Source organism: Oryctolagus cuniculus, chromosome X (genome assembly GCF_964237555.1).
Source record: "Oryctolagus cuniculus chromosome X, mOryCun1.1, whole genome shotgun sequence".
NCBI classification, from domain to species: domain Eukaryota; kingdom Metazoa; phylum Chordata; class Mammalia; order Lagomorpha; family Leporidae; genus Oryctolagus; species Oryctolagus cuniculus.
In genome coordinates this window covers 50,252,736-50,277,887 of record NC_091453.1, presented here as the reverse complement: position 1 = coordinate 50,277,887, position 25,152 = coordinate 50,252,736, and the positions used below count along the sequence as shown (strand labels likewise).

General features: G+C 39.1%; 1 protein-coding gene and 1 long non-coding RNA gene across 8 annotated transcripts in view; one reads left to right on the top strand and one right to left on the bottom strand.

Moving 5' to 3' along the window:
- The window catches only part of KIF4A (kinesin family member 4A), a 129,474-nt gene that overhangs the window by 39,334 nt on the left and 64,988 nt on the right, over nucleotides 1-25,152 (bottom strand). For all 5 annotated transcript variants that reach the window (XM_008272747.4, XM_008272749.4, XM_008272750.4 and 2 more), the window contains exons 15-19: nucleotides 24,690-24,746; nucleotides 23,472-23,657; nucleotides 17,154-17,257; nucleotides 9,293-9,437; nucleotides 8,447-8,557 (exon numbers count right to left, since the gene is read on the bottom strand). In XM_008272747.4, coding sequence (XP_008270969.1) covers nucleotides 8,447-8,557; nucleotides 9,293-9,437; nucleotides 17,154-17,257; nucleotides 23,472-23,657; nucleotides 24,690-24,746 — 603 coding nt within the window. The remainder of the gene's footprint in view (nucleotides 1-8,446; nucleotides 8,558-9,292; nucleotides 9,438-17,153; nucleotides 17,258-23,471; nucleotides 23,658-24,689; nucleotides 24,747-25,152) is intronic.
- Nucleotides 1-25,152, top strand: part of LOC103351859 (uncharacterized) — a 105,559-nt gene that overhangs the window by 54,696 nt on the left and 25,711 nt on the right. The window lies entirely within an intron of this gene.

Genomic DNA, 25,152 nt, shown 5'->3' with positions numbered 1-25,152 from the left:
TTATACCATAGAAGTCAGAGATCACTTAGGTAAGTGTGGATCTTTGGCTCTCATAAGAATGTCTGCTGGGAAGACCACAATAATACAAATAGCAGGGAATACATTCTGCTTCCCTTAATTATTAGAAAGTCACGTGTATCCCTGTAGATACATCCACAGCAATATTTATAATATCATCAATCTAAAGCTTTCAACCTGATAGCACATGTTCAAAGGAGGAATAATAAAGGGGCAATCAATATGTTATATAACAAATAGCCGTAGCCACCTCTCTTATGCTACAAAACTTTTACACTTAATTTTTTCAATATTAAGGGACTGGTTTATTATAGTTCAGATACAAAAACTGAATATTCAAAAATCTTAAACTTTAAGAACAAAAGTTTAACATCCAGGGCCGACATTGTGGTGCAGCGAGTTAACCTGTATGCATACAGGTTCCAGTCCTGGGTATTCTGCTTCTGATTCAGCTTCCTGCTAATGCATCTGGGAAAGCAGTGGAAGATGGCCCGAAATCTTGGGCCCCTGCCACCCACGTGGGAGACTCAAATGGAGTTCCCGGCTCCTGGCTTCAGCCTAGCCCAGCCATAGCCTTTGTGGCCATTTGGGAAGTCAATCAATGGTTGGAAGTTTCATTCTCTGTCTCTGTCTCTCTCTAACTCTGCCTTTCAAATAAATCAATCAACCTTTAAAAAGGTTTAACATTCAAACAGGAGTACAGTTTGTTGGGAATATCCAGAAAGGTAATGTGTTGTCTAATTCAGAATACTAAAAAAGTGAACTTCCTGATGAATAAAATGTTTCTCACCAGTACTTCTATTCTGTCCAACATCTTAATGACTGTGGTTGCATACCTGAGAAGAAATTGCTAAGTAATCTTCTCCTGGGTTAAAACAGTAAGACTCAGTCTGTAATTCAGAGGTGATGATCAAAGCATATAAGTGAAAAAATTAAAGTGTTCCTTAGAGATAAAGGTAAAATCATGCCCATTACAGTAATCTTAGCCTCTGAAAGATAAGAATTCAATTTTCAGTGTTCCATTTGCTTTGGAAAAAAATCAAAACAAGACAAACCCTAGCTTAGGCTTTCTTGGAGTGTGCTATTTGCATCTTACGAATTCAAACCACAAATGTTCTTTAAAAGTCTCCATGTATATCACTGCTAGGAAGGACAGTACCAGAAGTGACTGACTTCTACAGTTCACAGAATGTTGACTGTTTTAGTTCCAAGGGGGAAAAAAGATTTTAGATTTATTTGTGTGTGTCAACCATGCAATACCAACAAAATAAATATTTTCAGTGTTTCTTTGTTTAGAAACTGTTCACAAATGTTTTTCGTTTGTCAGATTTTGCAACAGGTTGACTAATGTACATCTATATAAAAGCCTGAAAATCGGTACACGCAAGCATTCTGAAGGAGCTTGTTACTCCTGTGAAGGGGTACTCAGTGTTATTTTCTCTTGTGGGCTCTCAGGCTATGGGAGGTAGGGATGGACCCTGGTGATCCAGGTAATCAACATATGCCATCATCAACTTATGTTCTTGTCTGACACATGGCCTAGTACTAGTTATCATTTATCACTGTATAAAATTTTGTCTACTAATTATCATCTACTGCTGTGTAAAATTTTGTCTATATCTCTCAGGTCCTGTTCAGATTGTTGAGTTAGTTTCTCAGCTCTCTTCCTTTGATGAATAGAGGACTTCAGTTTGCAGGAATGCCAAGCCCATCATCTTCTACAAGCTTTCACTTCTATATCTTCCACTAAATGAATTGTATGTTACAAATTTGGTCTCTTTCAAAAGTGTCCTGAAGTCACCTTAGGTTGTGATGTCTTAGTCTCTGACGACTCCTTCAGATTCTTTGTTGTATGCAGCAAAAAGGCCCTCACCAGATGCTAAGTAGAGGCTGGTGCCACGTGCTTGGATTTCCCAGCCTTCTGAACCCTGAGCCAAATAAACCTCTAGTCTTAAAAAGCAAAACAAAACAAAAATTCTCTTTGTTTATTCCAGCCACGGAGGATCCTCCTTACTGATCTTTGAAAACCTCTTTACACATGGATGTTATGGCAATTGCAGAAGTTTCTTCCAGACGTTGCCTAAAGTCTTCCCTATTCCTACTCAATAAGTGCTTCAATGTGCTCATTGAGCTTCTTTTTGTACCAAACACCCAGACTGCCAGTGGTGGTCTTTGAGGAGCATCTTCTATCAAACCATGGCAGAGCTAAACAATACATCTCAACAATCTAGAGAAGTAGTGCAGAGGATTCTAGTGCAAGGGATTCTAGGGTATCTCTTGGGGTTATTATACCTCCAATCTTACATATCATCCTGAGTTTTAAAACAATCTTCATTGAGATATGATTCACATACCATACATTTAAAATGTACAATTCAGAGGGTTTGAAGATATTTACATAGCTATGCAACTAAAATCACAATCTAATTTTAGGATACTTTTAATCACCAGGAAAAAAAAAACATACCCAGTAGAAGTTACTCTCCATTCCTCCCACAACTACTCTTTCTGCCCGTTCTGGACATTTCATATCAGTGGAATCATATGGAATATACGATCTTTTGTAACTGGCTTCTTTCATGTAACAATCTTTTCAAAGTTTATCCATGTAAAACATGTATCAATACTTCATTCCTTTTTATTTCCAAATCAGATGTCATTGTATGAATATATCATATTTCATTTATCCATGTATCAGCTGATAGGCATTTTGGATTGCTTCTGAATTTTGGCTACTATGGAAAATGCTACTATGAACTTTTTTTTTTTTTGACAGGCAGAGTGGACAGTGAGAGAGAGAGACAGAGAGAAAGGTCTTCCTTTGCCGTTGGTTCACCCTCCAATGGCCGCCACGGCTGGCGCACTGCGGCCGGCGCACCGCGCTGATCCAAAGGCAGGAGCCAGGTGCTTCTCCTGGTCTCCCATGGGGTGCAGGGCCCAAGCACTTGGGCCATCCTCCACTGCACTCCCTGGCCACAGCAGAGAGCTGGCCTGGAAGAGGGGCAACCGGGAAAGAATCCGGCACCCCGACCGGGACTAGAACCCGGTGTGCCGGCGCCGCTAGGCGGAGGATTAGCCTACTGAGCCGCGGCGCCGGCCTACTATGAACTTTCATGTACAAGTTTTTGTAGAAATGTTTTCAATTCTCTAGGTTATAAACAGAGAAGTAGAATATAAACATACCTAAATCATATGATAATTCTATATATAATCTTCTGAGGAACTAATAGTCTATTTTTCAAAGTGGCTACATCATTTTACATTCCCACCAGCAATATACAAAGGCTCTACTTTCTCCACATCTTCACCAATATTTGTTACAACCCCCCGATTTTTGTTCACATCTTTTATTAACTATTACACAAGTACATGTTTTCTGGTTTGCTGAACCAATAAGTCAAATACCATTTGCCACAATAATGTATATCAAAGTGGCTAGCCAGAAAAACACCACAATCACCAGAAGGGTGCTCTTGGTGAAGGTGAGTAAGTAATTTTGCCATTCTCATCCTTCTTAGCATACTTCTAATACTCCAAGGATAGCTAATTAACCTTTCTGTTATATATTTTCTTCTTGGGAATGATATGACTTCTTTTTCCTTTTTAAAAAAAGATTTATTTATTTGAAAAGCAAAGTGACAGAGAAGGAGGAGGAGGGAGGGGGAAAGAGTAAGAGAGATCTTTTATCTACTGGTTCACTCCCTAAACAGCCAGAGCTAGGTCAGGCCAAAGCCAGGAGCCAGGAACTCCATCTTGGTCTCCCACGTGGGTGGCAGGGACCCAAGTACTTGGGCTATCATCTGTTGCCTTCCCAGGTACATTAGTAGGAAGATAGCTCAGAATTGGATGAGCCAAGACTTGAACTGGCAACTCCAATATGGGATGTGAGTGTTGCATGCAGTGGCTTATCCCACTTTACTACAATGTCTGCCCCAGGACTTTTTCTTAGTGCATTACCATGAAGATGCAACACAATATGAACAGCAGACTCATTTTGAATGCTGTAGCCAAAGTATGTCTATCTTCTAGTTGCTTGTCAGCAAAGATCAGAATGACAATCAGGAAGAGTTCCTTCTTTATTCTGGATCTCGGCCTTTACAATCTCTATTGCATCTAATCCTTCAGCTTAAACAGTGATAGTCTTCCTTGTAAGGTTTTTGATGAAAATCTGCATCTTGGTCACAGTTCTGTAAAAGGCAGATAGGAAGCAGCTCTCTTTCTATCTCTTTTTTGTAACGTTCATTTATTTTCATCTACTTACTTGAAAGAGTAAGATAGAGAAAGGGAGAGAGAAGGAAAGGGAGGGGGGGAGAGAGAGAGAGTGAGAGAGATCTCTTCCATCTGCTGGTTCATTCCCTCAAATGCCTGCAATAGTCAGGGCTGGGCCAGGCAGAAGGCAGGCGCCCAGGACTCCATCCAGGTCTTCCATGTAGGTGGCAGGAACTCAAGTCCTTGGAATATCATCCACTGTCCCTCAGGCACATTAGCAAGAAGCTGGATGGGAATCCCAAAGTAGCCATGACTCAAACCTGCACCTCCAATAGCGGATGCAGGCACAGCAAAAGGTGGCTTACAGCTCCAGTTTTAATGACATGCATTCTAGTGAATGTAAAGTGGTGTCCCATTGTGGTTTTGATTTGCATTTCCTTGGTGATTGTGTTGAGCATCTTTTCATGAGCTAACTGGCCACTTGTTATACTGGTTTTCACTACCCATAAAAACTGCTAACATATCCAGAAACACTTTCAAAACTCAGAGTATGTTTTTTCAGTGCTAAAGCAATTGTTTTGATAGGCTTTTTTTTCTCTCTATGATATAATATACTTCATCTTCCGGTATTTTGCCCAAGTACTGTACACAAACGGTTTTACTTGGCTTTGGGTTGTCTATTGTGAGGCCTAAACTCAACAAAACACATAGAGATTTTGAAAGTCCTTCAGCATAATATTATCATTATGTTTTTGCTAAAGCAAGTGTTTTTTTCCTAGATCCTTAAGCTGTATATTGCTTTGAGTAATCATCAAGATTGTGTCCTTTTCAATGGAAGTTTTGTTTCTTTTGAATTCTTCCCTTGCCTAGTCCTTCAGGGATTTGTGGCCAAAATCATTTGGGACTGCCAAATTGCTTGCAAAATCCTTCTGCTTTAGCTTTAGTGTCATTGGGGTAAGTGGGAATCAGCCACGTTCATCAGACAGGGCGTCATGTTTAAGCCTCTGTTATTACTGATATAGATAAGCTTATGTCTTCAAGTTTACCTTTTGTTTTCTTTATGTCTCATACTTTTTCTTCTGTTTTTCCTTCAATGCTTTCTTTTGTCTTAAGCAAATATTTTCTAGTTTAACACATAATTCTTTGATGATTATTTCACATCTTTTGAGCTGTTTCCCTAGTGATTGCTCTATGGCTTATGGTAAACATTTTAACTCATCAGAATTTACTTCAGATTTATATGAACTAAACCCAGGGAGATAGAGAAATGTTATTGCTATGTACCTATATCCCTTCTTCCCTTTTCTGTGCTATTATATATATATATATATTTATATATTACACCTACATATAACCCCAAAATACATTATTATAGTAATTACTTTATATAATGTCTTTAAAAAAGGCTGAAGGAAGAAAGGAGAATAAGTATATATTTACAGTTTGGTATACTGACTTTCTTATTTTCTGGTTCTTCTCATTTCTTCCTATGGATTCACATTATCAACTGATATCATTTCCTACAGGAAAACAACTTTGCTTCCACCCACCACCTCTGAGTTATTATTGTCAAACGTTACATTTTTATATGTTATAAGCCCATCAAATATAATTACATATGTGTGTGTATATGTGTGTGCGTATTAGTTTTACCTAATTATTGTTAAGAGAAGGAGAAGAAATATGCAATTACACTCTCTTCTAGAATGCCTACATAATTACCTTTACTGGTACTCTTTGTTCCTTTTACTATTGTGCCGATTCAAATTACTGTCTGGCATCAATTGCTTTCAGTCTAAAGAAGTTCTTTTAGCATTTCTCACAAAGCAGGTTTGCTGGTAATACATTCTCTTAGCGTTTGTTTACCTGGGAATGTATTTTGCATTCATTTTTGAAAGACAGCTTTACTGTATATTAGATTCTTGGCTGACAGTATTTTACCTCAGCACTCTGGATATGTTATCTCACTGCCTTTTGATTTCCAGTGTTCCTGATGAGATTTCAGCTATTGATTTTATCATGACCAATTGTTTTCTCTTGCTGCTTTCAAATGTTTTGCCTTTGTCTTTCAACATTTTGACTGTGATGTGTCTGGTGAAGATTTCTTTGCATTTATCCTACGTGGACTGAGTTTCTTGGAAGTATAGATTCATGTTATCTATCAAATTAGGGAAGTTTTCTGCTACCATATCTTTGGATATTTTTACTGCTGCTTCACTGATTATTCTCGTAGAGCTACCATTCTCCTCTTAGTTGTTCACCACCAAGATTTACATTGTTTTTGACAGTAAATTTAGGATTCAATTTCCCTAAATTTTGTCCCCAAATAATGGCTGTCCCCTTAGCAAGACCTATCTTCCTATGGTCTACCTCTCCCCTATAGCAAAACCTGTGCATTACTGCTTGGGACCTGGGGGTGGAGACAGCAGTCCACATCTCTTGACTGATTCTACAACAGAGTGCTGGGCAGGGACAGTATACCCTTTTTTTCTCGGCTTACCTCTCCTGACATGGAATTTACATCCTATGATTAAATGGGCAGGAGGTAATCAGGTCCCAATATTCCTGGCCTTCTACAGCATGGGAGAGTTCCACTCTACACGAGAAGGGACCCCCAGACTTCTGAGCTGCGCTTGCCGGAAATGGGACTTTAACAGCTCCAAACTCTGGGGGCTGAAACACGCTGAAGGCCTGTTCCTACTGGGAAGAAACCATAGCCATAGACTGGTAGCTGGAGGATAAGGGAAGTGAGATGGTTGGAGCTCAAATGCCATAGATTCTTGCTGTTCTTAAAAAGAGTCAGTGGATTTTCTGGAATAAATATTTCTCCATTTGCTGTGTGCCCTTAGGACACTTTCCAGAGACTTTAAAAATGGCTTTTTTTAATTAAAAAATAAATTTCACCAGTTCTGGCTGTTTTTCTAGGGAGACAGTCCACAAAATTCTTTGAGCTGCCATTCTCAAAGAGCTTCTCCTTTCTGTATCTGACTCAACACATTACATTCTGGCCATTTCTTCTGAAACTTTTCCCAAATGAATTTTCTTTCCAAGAACATCATTTCTACTCTAATTCAGGCCTTTCATTATTTTCTAGATCATGCAATATATTCTTACATTCTAAACTCCAGGTTTTCAACACTTCAGTTTGTTCTACATATTATTCCTAGGTATATCTTTCTGCAGCAGTATTTTATTGATTTCACTTTCTCAAAAATGTTAAAAATTTTCACTAATGAAACATGTCCAAATTTCTTGGGTCTTTAACAATCCAGCTTCAATATGCCTTTCCAACTGAATGTTGTACTACTATTTTCAGCCCACCTAGACCACCTGTCATTTCCTTGAACATGTCTTCAAAGTTACCAGCTCTGTGTCTTTGCTCCCACTCTTCCCGTCTATCTGGAATGTCTGCACTTGTCTCATCAATATCCTCCCTATTATTCAGGGCATGTTTAGGTATCATCACTTCAAAATTTATTATTTTAATTGCACATATTTATGGGTACAATGTGATCATGCAATACATGTATTCAATGCATAGGGAAGCTATCATTTTTTTACTCCTTAAATTAAAAGAATCTTTTCATTTCTCTTATTTTATACCATTCTGAAAGCCCAAAACACTATTTTAAAAAACTTACTTATTCATTTGAGAGGCTTAGACAGAAAAAGAACACAGACTGAAAGAATGCTTCCATCCACTGGTTAACTCTTAAAATGCCCACAACAGCTGGGTTTGGGCTAGGGATGAAGCCAGGAGCCAGGAACTCAATCCAGGTCTCCCATATGGGTGGTAGGAATCTAGTTACTTGAGCCATCACCATTGCCTCCAAGGGTTTACATCGGCAGGAAGCTGGAGTCAGGACATGGAGGTGGGCATGGAACCTAGGCACTCTGATGTGGGATGTTAGTGTCTTTACTGTTAGGCCAAACATCTATCCCTTAGACTTCTCTATTCCTTGTATTTGAGAAATCCATGCTCTGCCTTCTCTTCCCTTTTAGACAAGCCATTCTTCAAGAGCAGCACTCACATGCTGCTCATCTTTCTAGTCCCTATGGTACCAAGTGGGTAATCCCCTGCACATAGTTGACATTTAAAACAAAGCTGTTAAAATTCATGAAGATGTCACATTTTTTCAAGACACTAAATGTTTGAAGAGAAGCTTTAGTATTGTCAGTCAGCCCAGAGAAGGATGCATTAAAAGTTTAAGTTACTTACTCGTTCTTTTAACTGGATTACTTCTTTGTCTTTTTGTTGCTTCCACTGTCTAAACTTCTCAGCATCCTCTTTCATCTGACGCATTAACTGTACTCGCTGGTTTTTCATCACCTGTAAAAACAGAAACCAGTACAAGTATCAGTCATCTGCATTTTATTTAAGGCTGATGTACAGATGGATAGGCACACCAATAAGAAGAGAAAAAACCTGGAACTAAGCCGAGAAAGTCACCAACAGGTTTTCTGGTTAGACTTGTAGAATTCCTTGTTATGCTTGCACAGCATTGCCAAGCGTGGACTATACAAATGAACACTATGAAGAAATAAAAGCAAGCTCAATTCTACCCTAAATTCACCATATATAAATTAAATGCCACAGAAATATTTACTAATCCCCACAGTCAAATCTATCTAGCAATCATTGCATTTTAAAACTTTCAGTACAACTAGCTTATAACCATCACCTTGCAGATGTTATGAGATGAACATTCAATAACTGATCATTTTTCCAGGTGCCTGTCATCTTGCTAGCTACTTCACAAAATTACATCACATGATCATGGAAGCTGATCAGAACATCACCACTAAACACAGAGATGTCTTTGTACTTTGGTTTCAGAGAATCTCACATTAAACTCTGAATGTCAAAGCAAGGTTTAATTATTCAGATTTTAGATGACATCCAGCACAGTGTCCTGCAAAGGGAACATCTGTGGTGATTCACACACTTGAAGTAATTGCTCTGGTTGTCATTTTCTCAAAGACATCTCTCTACAACAGTTCTAAATGGAACACCTTAGGTTTGCTAAGTTCAAATGGAGTACATGTAAGGATGAGGGTTGATTACCCGTATCTCCTGGTTCAGTTTGGAGACAGTATGCTCTGTGGATTCTTTCAGTTTCAGAAGTTTAGACTGCTCATTCAGTTTCTTCTTCAGATCAGCTATTTGACCTTCCAGCTCCTGGAGACGTTTGCGGCGGCGCTCACTCAACCTAAACACAGACGCTGTGGGAATGACGACTACCAGCAGCAAAGACTGACTTCAAACGACAAAATGCTAGAATCTCAGGTTCATAACCTGGACACATATAAAATAGGTGACTAGTCACTTAGCCATCTTTCAAATAAGGAATAATATCCAGCCAACCAGAACTGTCTCAATAACAGGAGCTTAATACAAGTGTAAAGCAATCCTTTTTTTTTTCCTGAACACACAACAATGCAAGTGCCTCAATACCCGTGCCCTCAACCACCACTCTGTGTAAAGGATGTTCTTTGAGGACATTTTAGTTCACTGTAGTTGGAAGTAATAATTCTGATGATTACTGCACAAGTCTGAGGTAGAAAGTAAACATTCAGTATAGCTTTTAAAAACAAACTTTAGACTCAGCAGAGACAAAAAAAAACAGTCACTGAGTAAAAAGGAAGGAAAATAGCAATAAAATAGAGGTTGGCAGAAGAACAGGGTACTCTGGCTATCTGTCTTGGTTTTATTCTTCACTGATTATAGGATAATGGGTTTATTTATTTATTTTAAAATTATGTATTGGGACCCAAGGTGACTGAATAGGGTATAGCCACACTAACTTCAGCTGCTCTGGGATACCCAAAGAAGAAAGGAAGGACCATGTTTCCATGGGTCTGACTGATGGAAATTTTCAGTGAAGAAGTGAAAAAATGGCGAAGAAACCATGGGACAAGAGGAGGGAAGACAGAGACACCACTACAGCCAGCTGCGTGGTATAGCCAGCTGCCAGCTGTGAGTCGCCATCTTACCACATCAAGGTAGGAAGAAATTGCTTCATGCCCTACCGCTTGCAGCTTTAGCTGCGAGGGAGTTCCACAGCCACCCACTGGCTTTTCCGTCAGCTTGGGGAGCTGACTGGGGTCTGAGCAACTGCCAGGCTAGCAGTGCGGAAGCTGCCTTGCTTCCTTCCCCTTCCCTAGCCATGCAGAGCGCCATACTTGGCAGCAAACAGTCACGCAGCGTGCCTCTGTTCTGCTCCTCCCAGCATCAGAGGCAATGTGTAGGGCAAAGAACAGATGCCCTGGACCCTGCAACTATGGAAGCTTTGGGGCACTAGCCCCAGAGCTATGCTCATGCGATTTATGTGAGCCAGGGGGATTCACCTTAGCTGCTGGAGGCTGACACCAGAAAAAAAATGCTTTCCCAGCCTAGGAGATCTGGGTAATTACCCCACTATACACTGAAACATCATGACTGTAACAATTAGTTCTACGTTTCTCAATGCCACTGGATTCTACCCGGTGGATCTAGGAAGAATCTACCTGCATTCCACCTCTCTGGACTCATATCCTCCAGAGCAAAATCTTTATACCTTGTAGTCACCTTGTAGGACTGGAACAGGGTTCAGCTCATAACTCCTAGCCCTAGGACTAGAGCTGTTGGTGTTAAAGCCATAGTTGGACTCTCCTAGCAGGATCTAAAGGGTCCATCCATATCACACAGTCCTAGAATCATAGCAGTTGGTGTCACAAGCCTCAGCACCACTCAGACTTGCCAGTAGGACAAGGGGACAGCCACCCTTGTCTCAGCATCAAGAACAAGGCCCTGGGTGTCACAATCACCAGGGAGACTGACAACAAACACTCAGTGGGCCAAAGATACACACCCAAGGAAACCCTTATTCATCTCAAAGCCACACTTCTATCCTTACAGACTGCAGCAGACCAGACCACTGGGTCAAATGACATTGATTAAGACAAAATAAATCACTCAGAGAACACACTCCTGGGCACATTTGGAACCAAAGCCAAAGTTACAAGACAAGTGATACCCTGCATTCCAGCAAAACCATAAACTCTTTTCTAATAAAATCGACTCCATAAGGAAGAAAGGATGATTACATCAGATGTGCAGACATCAATGTAGGAACACAGGAGACATGAAGAAGCAAGGTAGCATGATGCCCCTTAAAGAACACAACCATCCTCCAGAATTAAATCTTGAATTGAAGAAAACCTATGAAATGGCAGATACAAAATTCAAAATAACAACTGTATTGAAACTCAATAGGATGCAAGAGAATACAGATACATTAAAGAAATAAGGAAATTGATGAGTCACATGAATGAAAATATTACTAAGGAGACAGAACTCGTTAAGAACCAAATAGAAAATTTTTTAAAGATTTATTTTATTTATTTGAAAGACAGAGTTACAGAGACAGGTCGAGACACAGAGAGAGGTCTTCTATCTGCTGGTTCACTCCCCAACTGGCTGCAACAGCTGGAGCTGAGCCGATCCGAAGCCAGGAGCTTCTTCAGAGTCTCCCACGTGGGTGCAGGAGCCCAAGGACTTGGGCCGTCTTCTGCTGCTTTCCCAGGTGCATTAGCAGAGAGCTGGATCAGAAGTAGAGCAGCTGGGACTCAAACTGGCACCCATATGGGATGCTGGTGCTGCAGGCTGGGGCTTTAACCTTCTGCGCCATAGCACCAGGCCCCAGATAGAAATGTTAGAGATGAAATCATCAATTAGTAAAATAAAAAATATAATTGAGAGCTTTAACAGCAGAACAGACCAAGTAGAGGAAAGATTTTCTGACCTAGAAGATAAGACTTTTGAAATAATCCAATCAGACAAAAAATAAAGAGAAAAGAAAATGAATGAAGAAAGTCTACATGAAATATTAGATACCATTAAATGACCCAATATTCATATTATAGTTATTCCTGAAGGAGAAGAGAAGGGAAAAGGCATTGAGAACCTGCTGAATGAAATAATAGTTGAAAATTTCCCAGGCCTTTAAAGATACATGGACATCCAGATATGAGAAGCCCAAAGAACCCCAAGCAGACTCAACCAAAAAAGAGCTTCCTCAAGGCATACTGTAGTTAAACTGTCAAAAGTTAAAGACAAGGACAGAATTCTAAAGACAGCAAGAGAAAACCATCAAGTTACATATAATGGAAAACAAATCAGATTAATATCAGACTTCTCAGTGGAAACCCTACAAGCCAGAAGAAAGTGGGATAATATATTCAAGGTCTTAACAAAAAAGCCAAAAAACAAAAAACTTTCAACCAAGAATATTATATCCAGCAAAATTATCCTTAAAAAGTGAAGGAGAAATAAGGTATTTTCCAGATAAGCAAAGCTGAGAGAATTCATCAACATCAGAACGCCTTACAAGAAATTTTGAAGGGTCTCCTGCAGTAGATGTAAACATCATAACACATGACACCACCAAATTCACTAACAGAGCAGATAGAATCACTACCAATCAACAACATGACAGGTCTTGGATCTTATCTACCAATACTAACCTTGAATGTAAGTGGATTAAATTATCCAACCAAAAGACTTAAGTTGGCTAAATGCATAAACATACCACAACCCTGCTATATGCTGCCTACAAGAAATGCACTTCACAAATACACACACAGGCTGAAAGTGAAGGGCTGGAAAGATATACCAGGCAAATGGAGACCAAACATGAGCAGGAATAGCCATCCTGATATCACATAAAACAGACTTTAAATTAAAAAAAAAACTGTAAAAAAGAAATAAAGAAGGACATTACACTTTGATAAAAGGTTCAATTCAGTAAGAAGACATAATAATCATAAATATATACGCACCCAACGCAGGACCACCCAGATACATACAGAAAGTACTATTAGACCTCAAGAGAGAGACAGACTTCAATATAATAATATTGGGTGACTTCAACACCCCACTCTCATCAATGGACAGATCATCTAGACAGAAAGTCAATGAAGATACATCAGAGGGGTCAGCACTGTGGCCTAGTAGGTTAAGTCGCCTCCTGCAGTGCCAGCATCCCATATGGATGCTGGTTCAAGTCCCAGCTGTTCCACTTCTGATCCAGCTTCCTGCTGATGGCCTGGGAAAGCACTGGAAGATGGCCCAAGTGCTTAGGCCCCTGCACCTGCGTGGGAGACCCAGAAAAAACTCCTGGCTCCAGATTGGCCCAGCTCCAGCCATTTCAGCCATTTGGGGAGTGAACCAGCGGATGGAAGATCTCTCTCTCTCTCTGCCTCTCTCTGTAACTCTGCCTCTCAAATAAACAAATCTTTGAAAAAAAAAAGATACATCAGAGTTGGAACATACTGTCAAGCAAGTGGACCTAACAGACATTTATGGAACATTTCACCCAACAGCTACAGAATACACATTCTTCTCATCAGCACATGGAATGTTTTCTAGGATAGACTACATATTGAGCCACAAATGAATTCTCAGTAAATTTAAAAAGATTGAGATCATACCATGTAACTTCTCAGACCATAAAGGAATAAAACTAGAAATTAAAAACAAGAAGAACAATAAAACACTCATAAACACTTGGAAATTAAACAACATGCTACTGAATGATCAATGGGTTGTTGAAGAAATTAGAAGGGAAATAAAAAATGTTCTTGAAATAAATGAAAATATAACATATCAAAACCTGTGGGACACAGCAAAAGCAGTTTTAAGAGGGAAGTTTATAGCATTAAGTGCTTATAATTAAAAAAAAGAGAGAAATGTCTCAAATTAAAGATCTAATGATGCATCTTAAAAAGACTTAGAAAAACAAGAACAAATCAATCACCAAATCAGCAGGAGGCAAGAAATAATAAAGATCAGAGTGGAAATAAATGAAATTAAAAATACAAAATATCAACAAAAATATAAGTTGGTTTTTTGAGAAGATAAACAAAATAGATAAACCTCTAGTTAGACTAACAAAGGCAAAAAGAGAAAACTCAAAAAAATAAAATTAGAGATGAAAAAGGAATTGTTACAACCAACATCACTAAAATACAAAGGATCATAAGAAACTACTTTGAAGAACTATATGCTATTAAAACTGGAAAACCTCAAAGAAATGGATAAATTTCTGGACACATATAACCCACCAAGAGTAAATCAAGAAGATACAGACAATCTAAACAGACCTGTAACAAGCAATGAGACTGAAGCAGTAATCAAAAGTCTTCCATCAAGGAAAAGTCCGGGACCTGATGGTTTTACTACTGAATTTTACAAAATATCCAAAGGGGAAGTAACTCCAATACTTTTCAAACTATTCCAAAATATTGAATAGGATGGAACTCTGCCAGACACTTTTTATGAGGCCATCATCACTTTGATACCAAAACCAAAGACATGACATGAAAAGAAATCTTACATTCTTAATGAACATGCATGCAAAGATCCTCAACAAAATACTAGCAAATTGAATCCAAAACTGCATAAAAAAGATCATATATTACAATCAAGTGGTATTCACCCCAGAAATGCAAGAGTGGTTTTAACATTAGCAAATCAATAAATGTCATAAATCACAGCAATAGAATGAAGCACAAAAACCATATGGTCCTCTCAACAGACACAATGAAAGCATTTGATACGATTCAACACCCAGTCATGACAAAAACTCTCCACAAATTAGGTACAGAAAGAAACAGTCTTCAAAATTATAAAGTCTACATACTCAAATCAACAGCCAAAATCATACTGTGTGGGGAAAAGCTGAAAGCATTTCCTTTCTGATCTGGAACAAAACAATGAGGTCCACTTTTGCCACTCTTATTGGAGTATTGGAGGGGCCTGTGTCATGGCATAGCAGGTTAAGTCATTTTAGGCCAGCATCCCATATGGGCAGATACCCAGCACATGGAAGATTTCTCTGTCTCCCCCTTTCTCTGTCTCTCTGTCAAATAAATAAAATCTTAAAAAAAATTTTTAAACCTCTGCATAAAAAGATAATAGAAGTAAAAATATAACTCTCAGAATGGGAGTAGGGGCCAGCACTGTGGTGTAGTAGGTTAAGCCTCGGCCTGCAGCACTGGCATCCCATATGGGTACTAGTTGAGTCCCAGTCTCCACTTCCAATCTAGCTCCCTGCTAATGGTCTGGGAAACCAGTGAAGGATGGCCCAAGTGCTTGGGTCCCTGCACTGGCGTGAGAGACCCAGAAGCTCCTGCCTCCTGGCTTCAGAGAGGCCCAGCTCTGGCCATTGCAGCCATTTGGGCGAGTGAACCAGCAGATGGAAGACTTCTCTATCTCTGCCTCTCTGCCTCTCTCTCTCTCTCTCTCTCTCTCTCTCTGTAACTCTGCCTCTCAAATAAATTTTTAAAAAATCTTAAAAAAAAAAGAATGTTACACTACTAAAGTTTCAATGATCTGTGATTTTACTTTAAAATTTACTGTATATAGGTGAAATGCTCATGTTTCCATTCAATTATTATTTATAGCCATTGTCTATATTCCCACTAAACTAGGGTCTTTTTACTTTTTACTTGTTAAGCTCCTTATTCAGTGAAGTATTAAGTCTTTACTGTAATGTAAATTTAAAATATGTTATCTCAAAAACTAAAAAAAGAAAGGGAGAAGAAAGGAGGGTGGGAGGGAGAGTAAGAGGGAGGAAGGGAGTATCATTATGGTATCAGAATTGTTATCTACAAACCATATAGAGCCTGTTAAAAACTAATTAAATTTTTTAAAAGAATTTTCCAAGGCTTTAGGTAGAAAATATGAATGTGGGAAAATGTCATATCTTCTGGAAATCTAGAGGGCAGAATGCTGAGAGAGTGTCCACTGGTAAGTCCCACCCTAACTGATTTTGGTGATATTTAAAAAATAAACTTGAAAATTATATTCAGTTCTCCAAAAAAATTATTTATTTATTTGAAAGTCAGAGAGGCAAGAGATCTTGGTTTACTTCCCAAATACCTGCAATAGCTGGGGCTGGGCCAAGTTAAAACCAGGAGCCTTGAACTCAGTCTGGGTCTCCTGTATGGTGGCAGGAACTCAACTACTTATGCCATCACCTGCTGTCTTCCAGGGTATAAGTTAGCAGGAAGCTGGATCAGAAGCAAAGCACGGACTTGAACTCAAGGACTCTAATATGGAATGCAGGCTCCCAGGTAGTGACTTAACCACTGTACCAAATGCTCACCCTAGGTTGTCTTTTTTTTAATCATTAGCCTGGACATTCATTCTGTTCACAAGCTAATTTGTCATTAGAAGTTCTAAGGAAACTGTTGTTATCTAGTAGATCTGCTGATCTTTCAAAAGCCAGCAAAGGTAACTTTCTAAAGTCTTCCTTGAGAATGCCAGCCTGAATTGATGTTTTCTACTCAGAAATCTTAATAGGGGCTGGCACTGTGGCGTAGCAGGTAAAGCCGCCGCCTAAAGCGCCAGCATCCTATATTGGCGCTGGTTTGAGTCCCAGCTGCTCCACTTCCGATCCAGCTCTCTGCTATGGCCTGGGAAAACAGCAGAGATGGCCCAAGTCCTTGGGCCCCTGCACCCACATAAGAAGACCTGGAGGAAGCTCCTGGCTCCTGATCAGGAAGCAGCTTCTGGCCATTGCAGCCAATTGGGGAGCGAATCAGCAGATGGAACAGATGGAAGACCTCTCTCTCTAAACCTGACTTTCAAATAAATAAATAAATAAATCTTTAAAAAAAAGAAATCTTAATGAAGTTACTAAAAAGTGTTTTTGAGTACTAACCACATGCGGTGTTATGTTGTTCTTCCATTGGCATGTTGAGATGTTACTGATGCTACTGAACATCTCAATTACTTCACTTTTCTTATGTTTAGCTCTCTTCTCCACGCTAGGTTTAGAACCTCTGGGGACAGCAGGTGAAGTCTTCTACTTCTCTATTCCCTCTAAAGCTTCTTGTACTTAGTAGACACTTAAAATAATATCTATTGATTTGATTCTTACTTGGCCTGGTTGACATCCTTCTTTGCAGTCTGAAGTTCAAGAACCAATTCTTCCTTTTCCTTTTGCAGACTGAGGACTTCCAATTCAAGATTTTTTATGTTATCCTAGAAAGGTTATAGTCAGAGAGAAAGAAAGCATTATATGGTACAGGAAGGAAATTGCTTCAACATTCCTTATCTCAAGAAACTATGCATGAAATTTTACCACTTAAATTGCACATTAAAAACCTTTCTTATTGATTTGATGGAGATTGAAGTTATATAGACATAAAATCAGGACTTGGAACCCAAGAATTTGAATCTTGAGTGCAACATTTACCATTTAAGTATTTTGAAAAAAGTAACATTTAACCTTGGTTTTTGTGCAGAAACTTTACTGTAACAGGTTTGAGACTGCTATCCTTAGAAGTTGGTTTGCAAAGTTGGCCCATGGCATGGACCTGGGGACTATGACTTTAGTAGGGTTCCTGTCATTCCCTACCTGGTGAGAGTAGCTCACTAGAAGTCTTCCCAATGAATCATAGGACCAGGGGTTGTACTGGGGACTGGGGACTCCAAATAATTTCTCCATCTACATAGATAATTTTTTTTGTGACAGGCAGAGTGAATAGTGAGACAGAGACAGAGAGAAAGGTTTTCCTTTGCCGTTGGTTCACCCTCCAATGGCCGCCGCACTATGGCCATTGCACTGCGCTGATCCGAAGGCAGGAGCCAGGTGCTTCTCCTGGTCTCCCATGGGGTGCAGGGCCCAAGCACTTGGGCCATCCTCCACTGCACTCCCGGGCCACAGCAGAGAGCTGGCCTGGAAGAGGGGCAACCGGGACAGAATCCGGTGCCCCGACTGGGACTAGAACCTGGTGTGCCGGCGCTGCAAGGCGGAGGATTAGCCTAGTGAGCCACGGCGCTGGCCCATCTACATAGATAATTAACAACAATACCTATCCCACAGGATTATTGTGAAAATTCTGTTCTCATAACCGAAAAAGATGGGAGGAAATTGGCTGAATGAGTGATTGGCAGCTAAGAAGATTATCCACAGGCTCCGCACTAGCATCGTATTGACACAAAGAAGCACAGGCAGATTCAGTGGCGCTCTATTACAGAAGCTTTCTAAATAAGCTGGAGTTGCTTTCCAAGCAATACACTGAGCCGCTCCTGTGGAACCAATGAAAATGATTCTCACTCTTTATAAGTCCCCTGCTTATTTAAATAGGTCAACAGTGTGTGTATACAGACATATATATTCTTTATACTTATTTTTATGCATAGAAGTTACATACGAATACATTCTTTTTTAAAAAAGATTTATTTATTTATTTGAAAGGCAGACTGACAGAGAGCGAGAGCGAGAGTGAGAATCTTCCACCTGCTGGTTCACTCCCCAAATAATGACCCTGGCTGCACCAGGCCGAAGCCAGGAGCTTCTTCTGGGTCTTTCACGTGGGTGCCGGGGCCCAAGGACTTGGGACATCTTCTACTGCTTTCCCAGGCCATAGCAAAGAGCTGGATCAGAAGCAGAGCAGTCAGGACTCGAACAGGCACCCATATGGCATGCTGGCCATGACTTAACTTGCTGCACCACAGTGTTGGCCCTGAATACATTCTTTAAAAAATAAAGGTCAAATTCCCTTGACTATCTCATCCCTGCAAAAATGCCATTCCTCTTTCTAGAAGTAACCAGTGTTACCAACATGGTAAAGATCTGCCAGAATCCTTTCCCCAGACATTTACATATTACACATCACTTACATATATAAAACATATGTATTATAAATATCATATGTTATAATCAAATATATAAATACAGATTACATATGTAAATGTCCAGATTCATGTAACTTAATATAAATAATACATATTGTATACATATGCATTGTATGAGGGTACTTTAAGAAGTTCATAGAAAATGGAATTAACTTTTATCTGTGTATTTCAGTGCAAAAATTTTTTCATAATATGTATTTTTCAAGAACTTTTTGAAGACCCCCTTATATGTATAAATTTTTTGCAACAAAATAAACCCATTTTTAGTTCCATTTTTTCATGAAATTTTTGAAGTAACCTTGTATATATGTGGATGTATCAATTAAAATATGGGTTAAATTATTCTATAATTTGCTTTTTTAAAAAATTCTCTTGAAAAAGATTTTAATTTGATTTGAAAGGCAGAGAGATTTTGTATCCACTGGTTTATTCCCCAAATGCCTGCAATAGCTGGGGTTTGGCAAGGTTAAAGCCAAGAGCTTGGAATTCCCTCTGGGTATCCCACATGGGTGGCCCAGAACTCAAGTACTTGAGCCATCATCTGCTGCTTCCCAGTGTGAGCGTTAGGAAGAAACTGAATCAGAAGCAGAGCCAAGACTTGAACCAGGCTCTTTGATATGGGATGTAGCACCCCAAGTGGAATCTTAACCACTGTGCCAAAACAGCTACCCCTATAAATTGGTTTCTTAAATTTCACTGGTCTTAGAGATTTATTTATTTCAGCACGTATAGATCCAACTCATTCTTTTTTGTCACCATGAAATATTCTTGTATGTATCTTCTATACACTTAAGCAAGGCTTCACTAGGGTAGAGAGAAGTGGAATTACAGGGTCATGATGGAACACATTTTCAATTCTAACAGACACTACCAAATTGTCATCCAAAGTAATACTTCAATTTCCACTCTCACTAGCTATGTATGAGCACTTGATTCCCTGCACCCCTATCAACATTTAATACTATACTTCAGAATTGCTAGCAATCTGATGAGTGAGAAATAGTATCTCTCAGTTATATGCACCACATTTAGCCAGTAATTCTTTCAGCAGCTCCACTGGGAGAATTATTCAAATATTTGAGTCTTGGTTTGCTATAACTTAAGGTAATTTTCATTAATCAGAACCTATGTCCCCTCCAATTTCTCTACAGCAACTCTTCAAAGTAACAGGAAAAACACCATTTAGAATAAAAAACTGCCTTATTTCTTAGAAAAAGAGAGGCGGTGATACATGTGATTAAAAGGTACTGCTTGCATTAAGAATTTATTTCTTCTTAACTTTTTAGGTTTGGGAGCTCAAGCAAATTTTATCCCAAGGGGAGAAAAGACTAGATATCTCATTACAGCTGTAACTGTAGCTCACTACTAGAACTGCTACCTAGGGTTAGAAACACACTGGGGATCTCATGTCCCCATGCTTCTGGGCAAGAGTATAAGAAGAGAGCAATAATTTCTCAGTCTTATCAGTAATCCTTTGTTTACCCTGCAAAAGCCAAAATACACTTGACCTAAAAAAAAACCTGCTGCATTGTACATATTGAACTTGCTCCCTCCTGAAATCCTATTATTATGATCCCAAACAGTTGTATAAATAAAAAAAGAATGAAGAGAGCAGAGTAGTTGAGAAATATCAGCAGACTTTATAAAAAAGAAAACCATTTGGTAAGTGGTAACAGACTTCCAGAATGGAAAAATCTAAAATGTAACTCTGATAAGGATGAATGCTAAGCAGTAAGGCAATGTATACCACAGAGCCACAGAGGAGCAGAGAATTCCTTTCTGGAGGGGCTGAATCTGACAGGTTGGACTTAACAGACACTGGACACAGTCCTAGGCAGTGATGAAGCACCATGACAGGAATTAAATAAAAGTATGAATTTGACAGAGTGGCTCCAACTCCCTTACCTTCTCTGCATTACCAGAGCAGTGGCACACAGCCACTCTGCCCACATAACTCCAGGCAGGAGACTGAAAGGTTTCTTTATTGGAAACTAACTAGCTCAAGAGAAACCCATGCACACATAGCTTCTTACTGGCTTTTAGTGTTATACTCTTAAATATGAATAGACAGCCAAAGAGCATCAGAAATCTGAGGAAAGCTTCTTAAACAAAAGAGACCAAAACAGACACACTAAAGAAAGGAAGTTTAAGAAAACAGAGGCAAGCCTGGGAGAAGAAAATCTTGACAAGATTTAATTCCTATTCACAGAGATGGGTGATACTCCATGAAAAAAAAAATAATGGGGCTGGTATTGGGGTGCAGCTAGCTAAGCGACCGCCTATGACACCAGCATTCCATGAGCACCTGTTTGAGTCCCAGCTGCTCCACTTCTGATCTAACTCCCTGCTAATGCACCTGGGAAAGCAGTGGAAGATGGCCCAAATACTTGGGCTCCTGCCACCCCCATGGAGACCCAGATGGAGTTCCAGGCTCCTGCCTTCAGCCTGGATGTTGATGTCATTTGGGGAGTAAATCAATGGATGGAAGATCAATCAATCAATCTCTCTCTTTCTCTCTCCCTCCTACCTTACATCCTTCCTTCCTCCCCTCCCTCTGTCTTTTAAATAAATGAATCTTTAAAGAAATAGAAGACAGGAAGAAAGAGATAAGAGAAACAGAAACTAAATTTAAGAAATCCAATACTGGACTAAGAGGAATAGAAGAAAGAGAAAATGTAAAGAGGTGGCATATCAAGGCACCAAGCACAATAAAGGAGAAAAAGACTCACACCAAGGCACCTCATTGTGAAATTAAATAACCCTGGAGAACAAAGCAAAAATGCTGAAGGTTTCCAGTAAGGGGAGGGAAGGGAATCAGATCAAATACAAAGAATCAAGAATCATAATGGACTTCTCAACAGCAACATTGGAAATAGAAGATAACAGAGCAAGGCTTTCAAAATTCTGAAGCAAAATGATTTCCACAGAATTCTAAACCCAGCTAAACTATCAAGTGTCTTTTCCGTTTGGAAAAAAAAGCTATTTTAGCCAAGCAAAGCTTAAAAAAATTTTCCTTCCACATGTGCTTTCTCAGAAAGCTACTGGGGTCATACTCCATCCAGACAAAGGTATCCCAAGAAGGAGGAAGACATGGATCTGTTTTAGGAGAGATGAGAAGTGAAGCAAATTCCCAGGATGATAGTCCCAGGTTGATGGCTGGGCAGTAGATATCAGAGAAAATGAACCAGGACAGAAGGTTCCAAGAGGATTGTTTTCAAGAAAGAAATGCACTGATAAATTAGCTGGTATGTTTGATCATAATAAGAAGAATTTTAATACAAAGTTTGGAAATAAAATGATTGACAGGCACATAGAAGACTAGGTACATGAAGAAAATGAGATTAACTCTAGAAAACATAAAAAGCTGTATAAGAATTGTCATTGCAATATACTATGTAGCTCAATTGTAAAACATATTCACATAGTCAGAAAAATTTAAACACTAAATATTCATTTAGCCAAAACGTTGAACTATTTTGAAAGATGGAGGAGAAATAGTCTGCGTGGGTGGTGGGATAAGAGAGCTTTATTCTTGTTTTCATAGTGGAAAGTCAATAGATAATATCTAAAAGTTTTAAGTTAACACAATTATATTGTTAATTCTTACCTAGAAATATGGAGGCAAATGTCAGAATAGCTTAAAGAATTTAAAGTATTCGCCTAAGAAATAGATGAGAAGGTAGTATGGCAAGACTACCTTTATTTTTTTGAATATTTTAAGTATTTTATTTAGTGTTTGACTTTTAAAAATGAGGCACATGTATTTGACATATATAAAACCACCCTAAAAAAAGTTTATCAAGATTGAAACAAAAAAGGAGAAAAAAAACCTCTATTGGCCAACTAAGTTATTATTTAGGAAATACTCTCTACCTTAGAGGGAAAAAGTGGTGAAAATTAATTTGGAGAAACACTTTTATTGCTTTTTTCCCCTTGTTTTTATTCTACTTTGAAAACGTAGTAGAGCTGGTAAAGCAGGAGTACTATTTCTCAATATAAGCATATAGTATAGCTAGATGAGAAAGCAATTCACTTTTCCCCCTACCACCCATTTTAACATCCCTTTGTGATCACAGATAAACAACTGGGGGTAACCTGAAAGCAAAGACTAACCTTCAAGTAAAGACTTGATTATCAATTAGCGAGGGCCACTTAGAACTACTACTAGGAAAACACTTGGGCATTTGCCAAGTCATGTGATGTCTATTTTGAGTCTCTTCATAATTCATACTATTACCCAGATTAAGAGATGCACCTCTCTCAATCCAAGCACAGTTATTAGAACTAACAACTAGGGGGCATAATTATTATAGTATTATCAAACTATTTATTAAATACCTGTGGCATAAGGTAAGGTATTAGATTAAAGGGAACAAAAGTGCAGGTTCCTTAGCCTGAATATGCCCTTTTTATAAACAAATAATATAACTTGAGTTGCACTATGCATGACTGTGTTGTGTTTTCGTCATCAAAAATAGTGTGTTTGTCTTCTTTTCCCTTTCAGTGACACAGAAATGGCAAACATGAACAAATGCTGCCCTTGAAAATAGTTTACCTGGTACTGGAACTGAATGGGCTGTAACTGGCTGTCATTCTGAGTGATCTTTCTAGCCAGGGCCTCTTTCAGCGCAAGGGCTTTATTCAATTCAATCAATTCCTTCGACATCTGAGCTTGACGTAGAGCATGCTGAGTGGTGAAAGCATCAGAAGACCTGCTGGTCTCTGGACTGCTTTCGACTTGCTGGAAAAGATCAGGATAACAATGTGTGAGACAAACAAACAACTGGAGTTTCTTGGGCACTGTTTCATCAAGCCTCAGCCACTCCTTCCACTAGCAATATGTCTGTTCCTTCAACACTATGGTTTCTCACACAACATTAGCTTTAAACATCTGAAGTCATTGGCATTAGCCTATGTCTTTGTTCTCACAAGTATCTGATTTCTTACATACTTTAACTGACTCCTTAAATATAACCAAGCTTCTTGTTTATTCCTGTAGTAATCTGGTCAATATTTCTTACTCAGACCTTATTCGAAGGAGTCCTCAGAGGAGAAGAGGTGCTGGAAATACATACAAAAATGGCGGAAATGGAGAAAAGGGTTCATTCCTTCTCACATAGCTGATCTCTAGTATCTGGTTTATTTCCTATCTTCTTTCTTTCAGAATTTGAAAACTACCAACATGTATTCATTTTAGAGGGAAAAGACTGTCTCAAGCAAACCATTTCATTTTGACTTGATATCCTTTAATCCAATATAATACATTGAATGTATCCTTGCAATCTGAGCACTCAAAAATATTTTCCTTGGTTCTTTTTAGCCCCTAACCACCCCACCCATAGAAAAGTATGCTGAAAAAAACAAATAAACAAACAAAAAACCCGTTCTCTGCTCTAAAGCTTTTCTGACTTCACCATAATTTCCTAATATTTTTGTTCTCCTCCTTTTAACTTGTTTGGACAGGCAATGGAGAACACTAGCACACTAGCATCTAACACAAAATCAGAAAGCCAGATTGCAAATGCAGACTGTGACATCCCTGAGAAGCTCTGCAATCCGTTACCAGTTACTATTACTGTGAGAGAGCGAGCCTATCCAAGTTAGGGATTTTTATGAAGCTGAGATTTACACTAAGGATTTCTGGATTTCCATGGCATTCTGTGAAGCACGGTAGCAATCACAGACTCTCTTCTTCAGTCAAGTGATAAATTATAAAAAGTAGCACAGGCACAGTTAGAGCTCCCAGTTCCACACAAAAGGGCCCATTACTTACAGCTTCTGGTTCCACCGCAGTATCAATGGCTGCAGCCATGCACGCAGCGGTTTCATCCTGCAATAACAAATGTCTCAATTTAGGAAAAGATTCTGAAGTGCAGCTTCCTAGTGGAGTCCATATTGGTTACTTAATGTTTTTTCAAGTGTACACAGAGACCGTTTAAGGTGCTTGACCTGTTTCATAATCCCAGATACCCCAACAGCTGCATATTTCCATTCCCTACCTCTCAAGGGTCTTTTCTTCTTCATAAAAGGCTACCGTGTGGTCTTTGTAAGAAATAAGGTCATGTGGCAACTGACCTATTTATTGCACTTCTCCTGCTCTGCTAAAGATCACTGGGCCAGAGTGAAACACCTTGCCATTTCAACAGGCCAAAGTTCATCCCATATTATCGACTCTATCTTTTCTTTTTCTGCTCCCACCATCAAGTCTACTTCTATTTTTTTTTTACAGGCAGAGT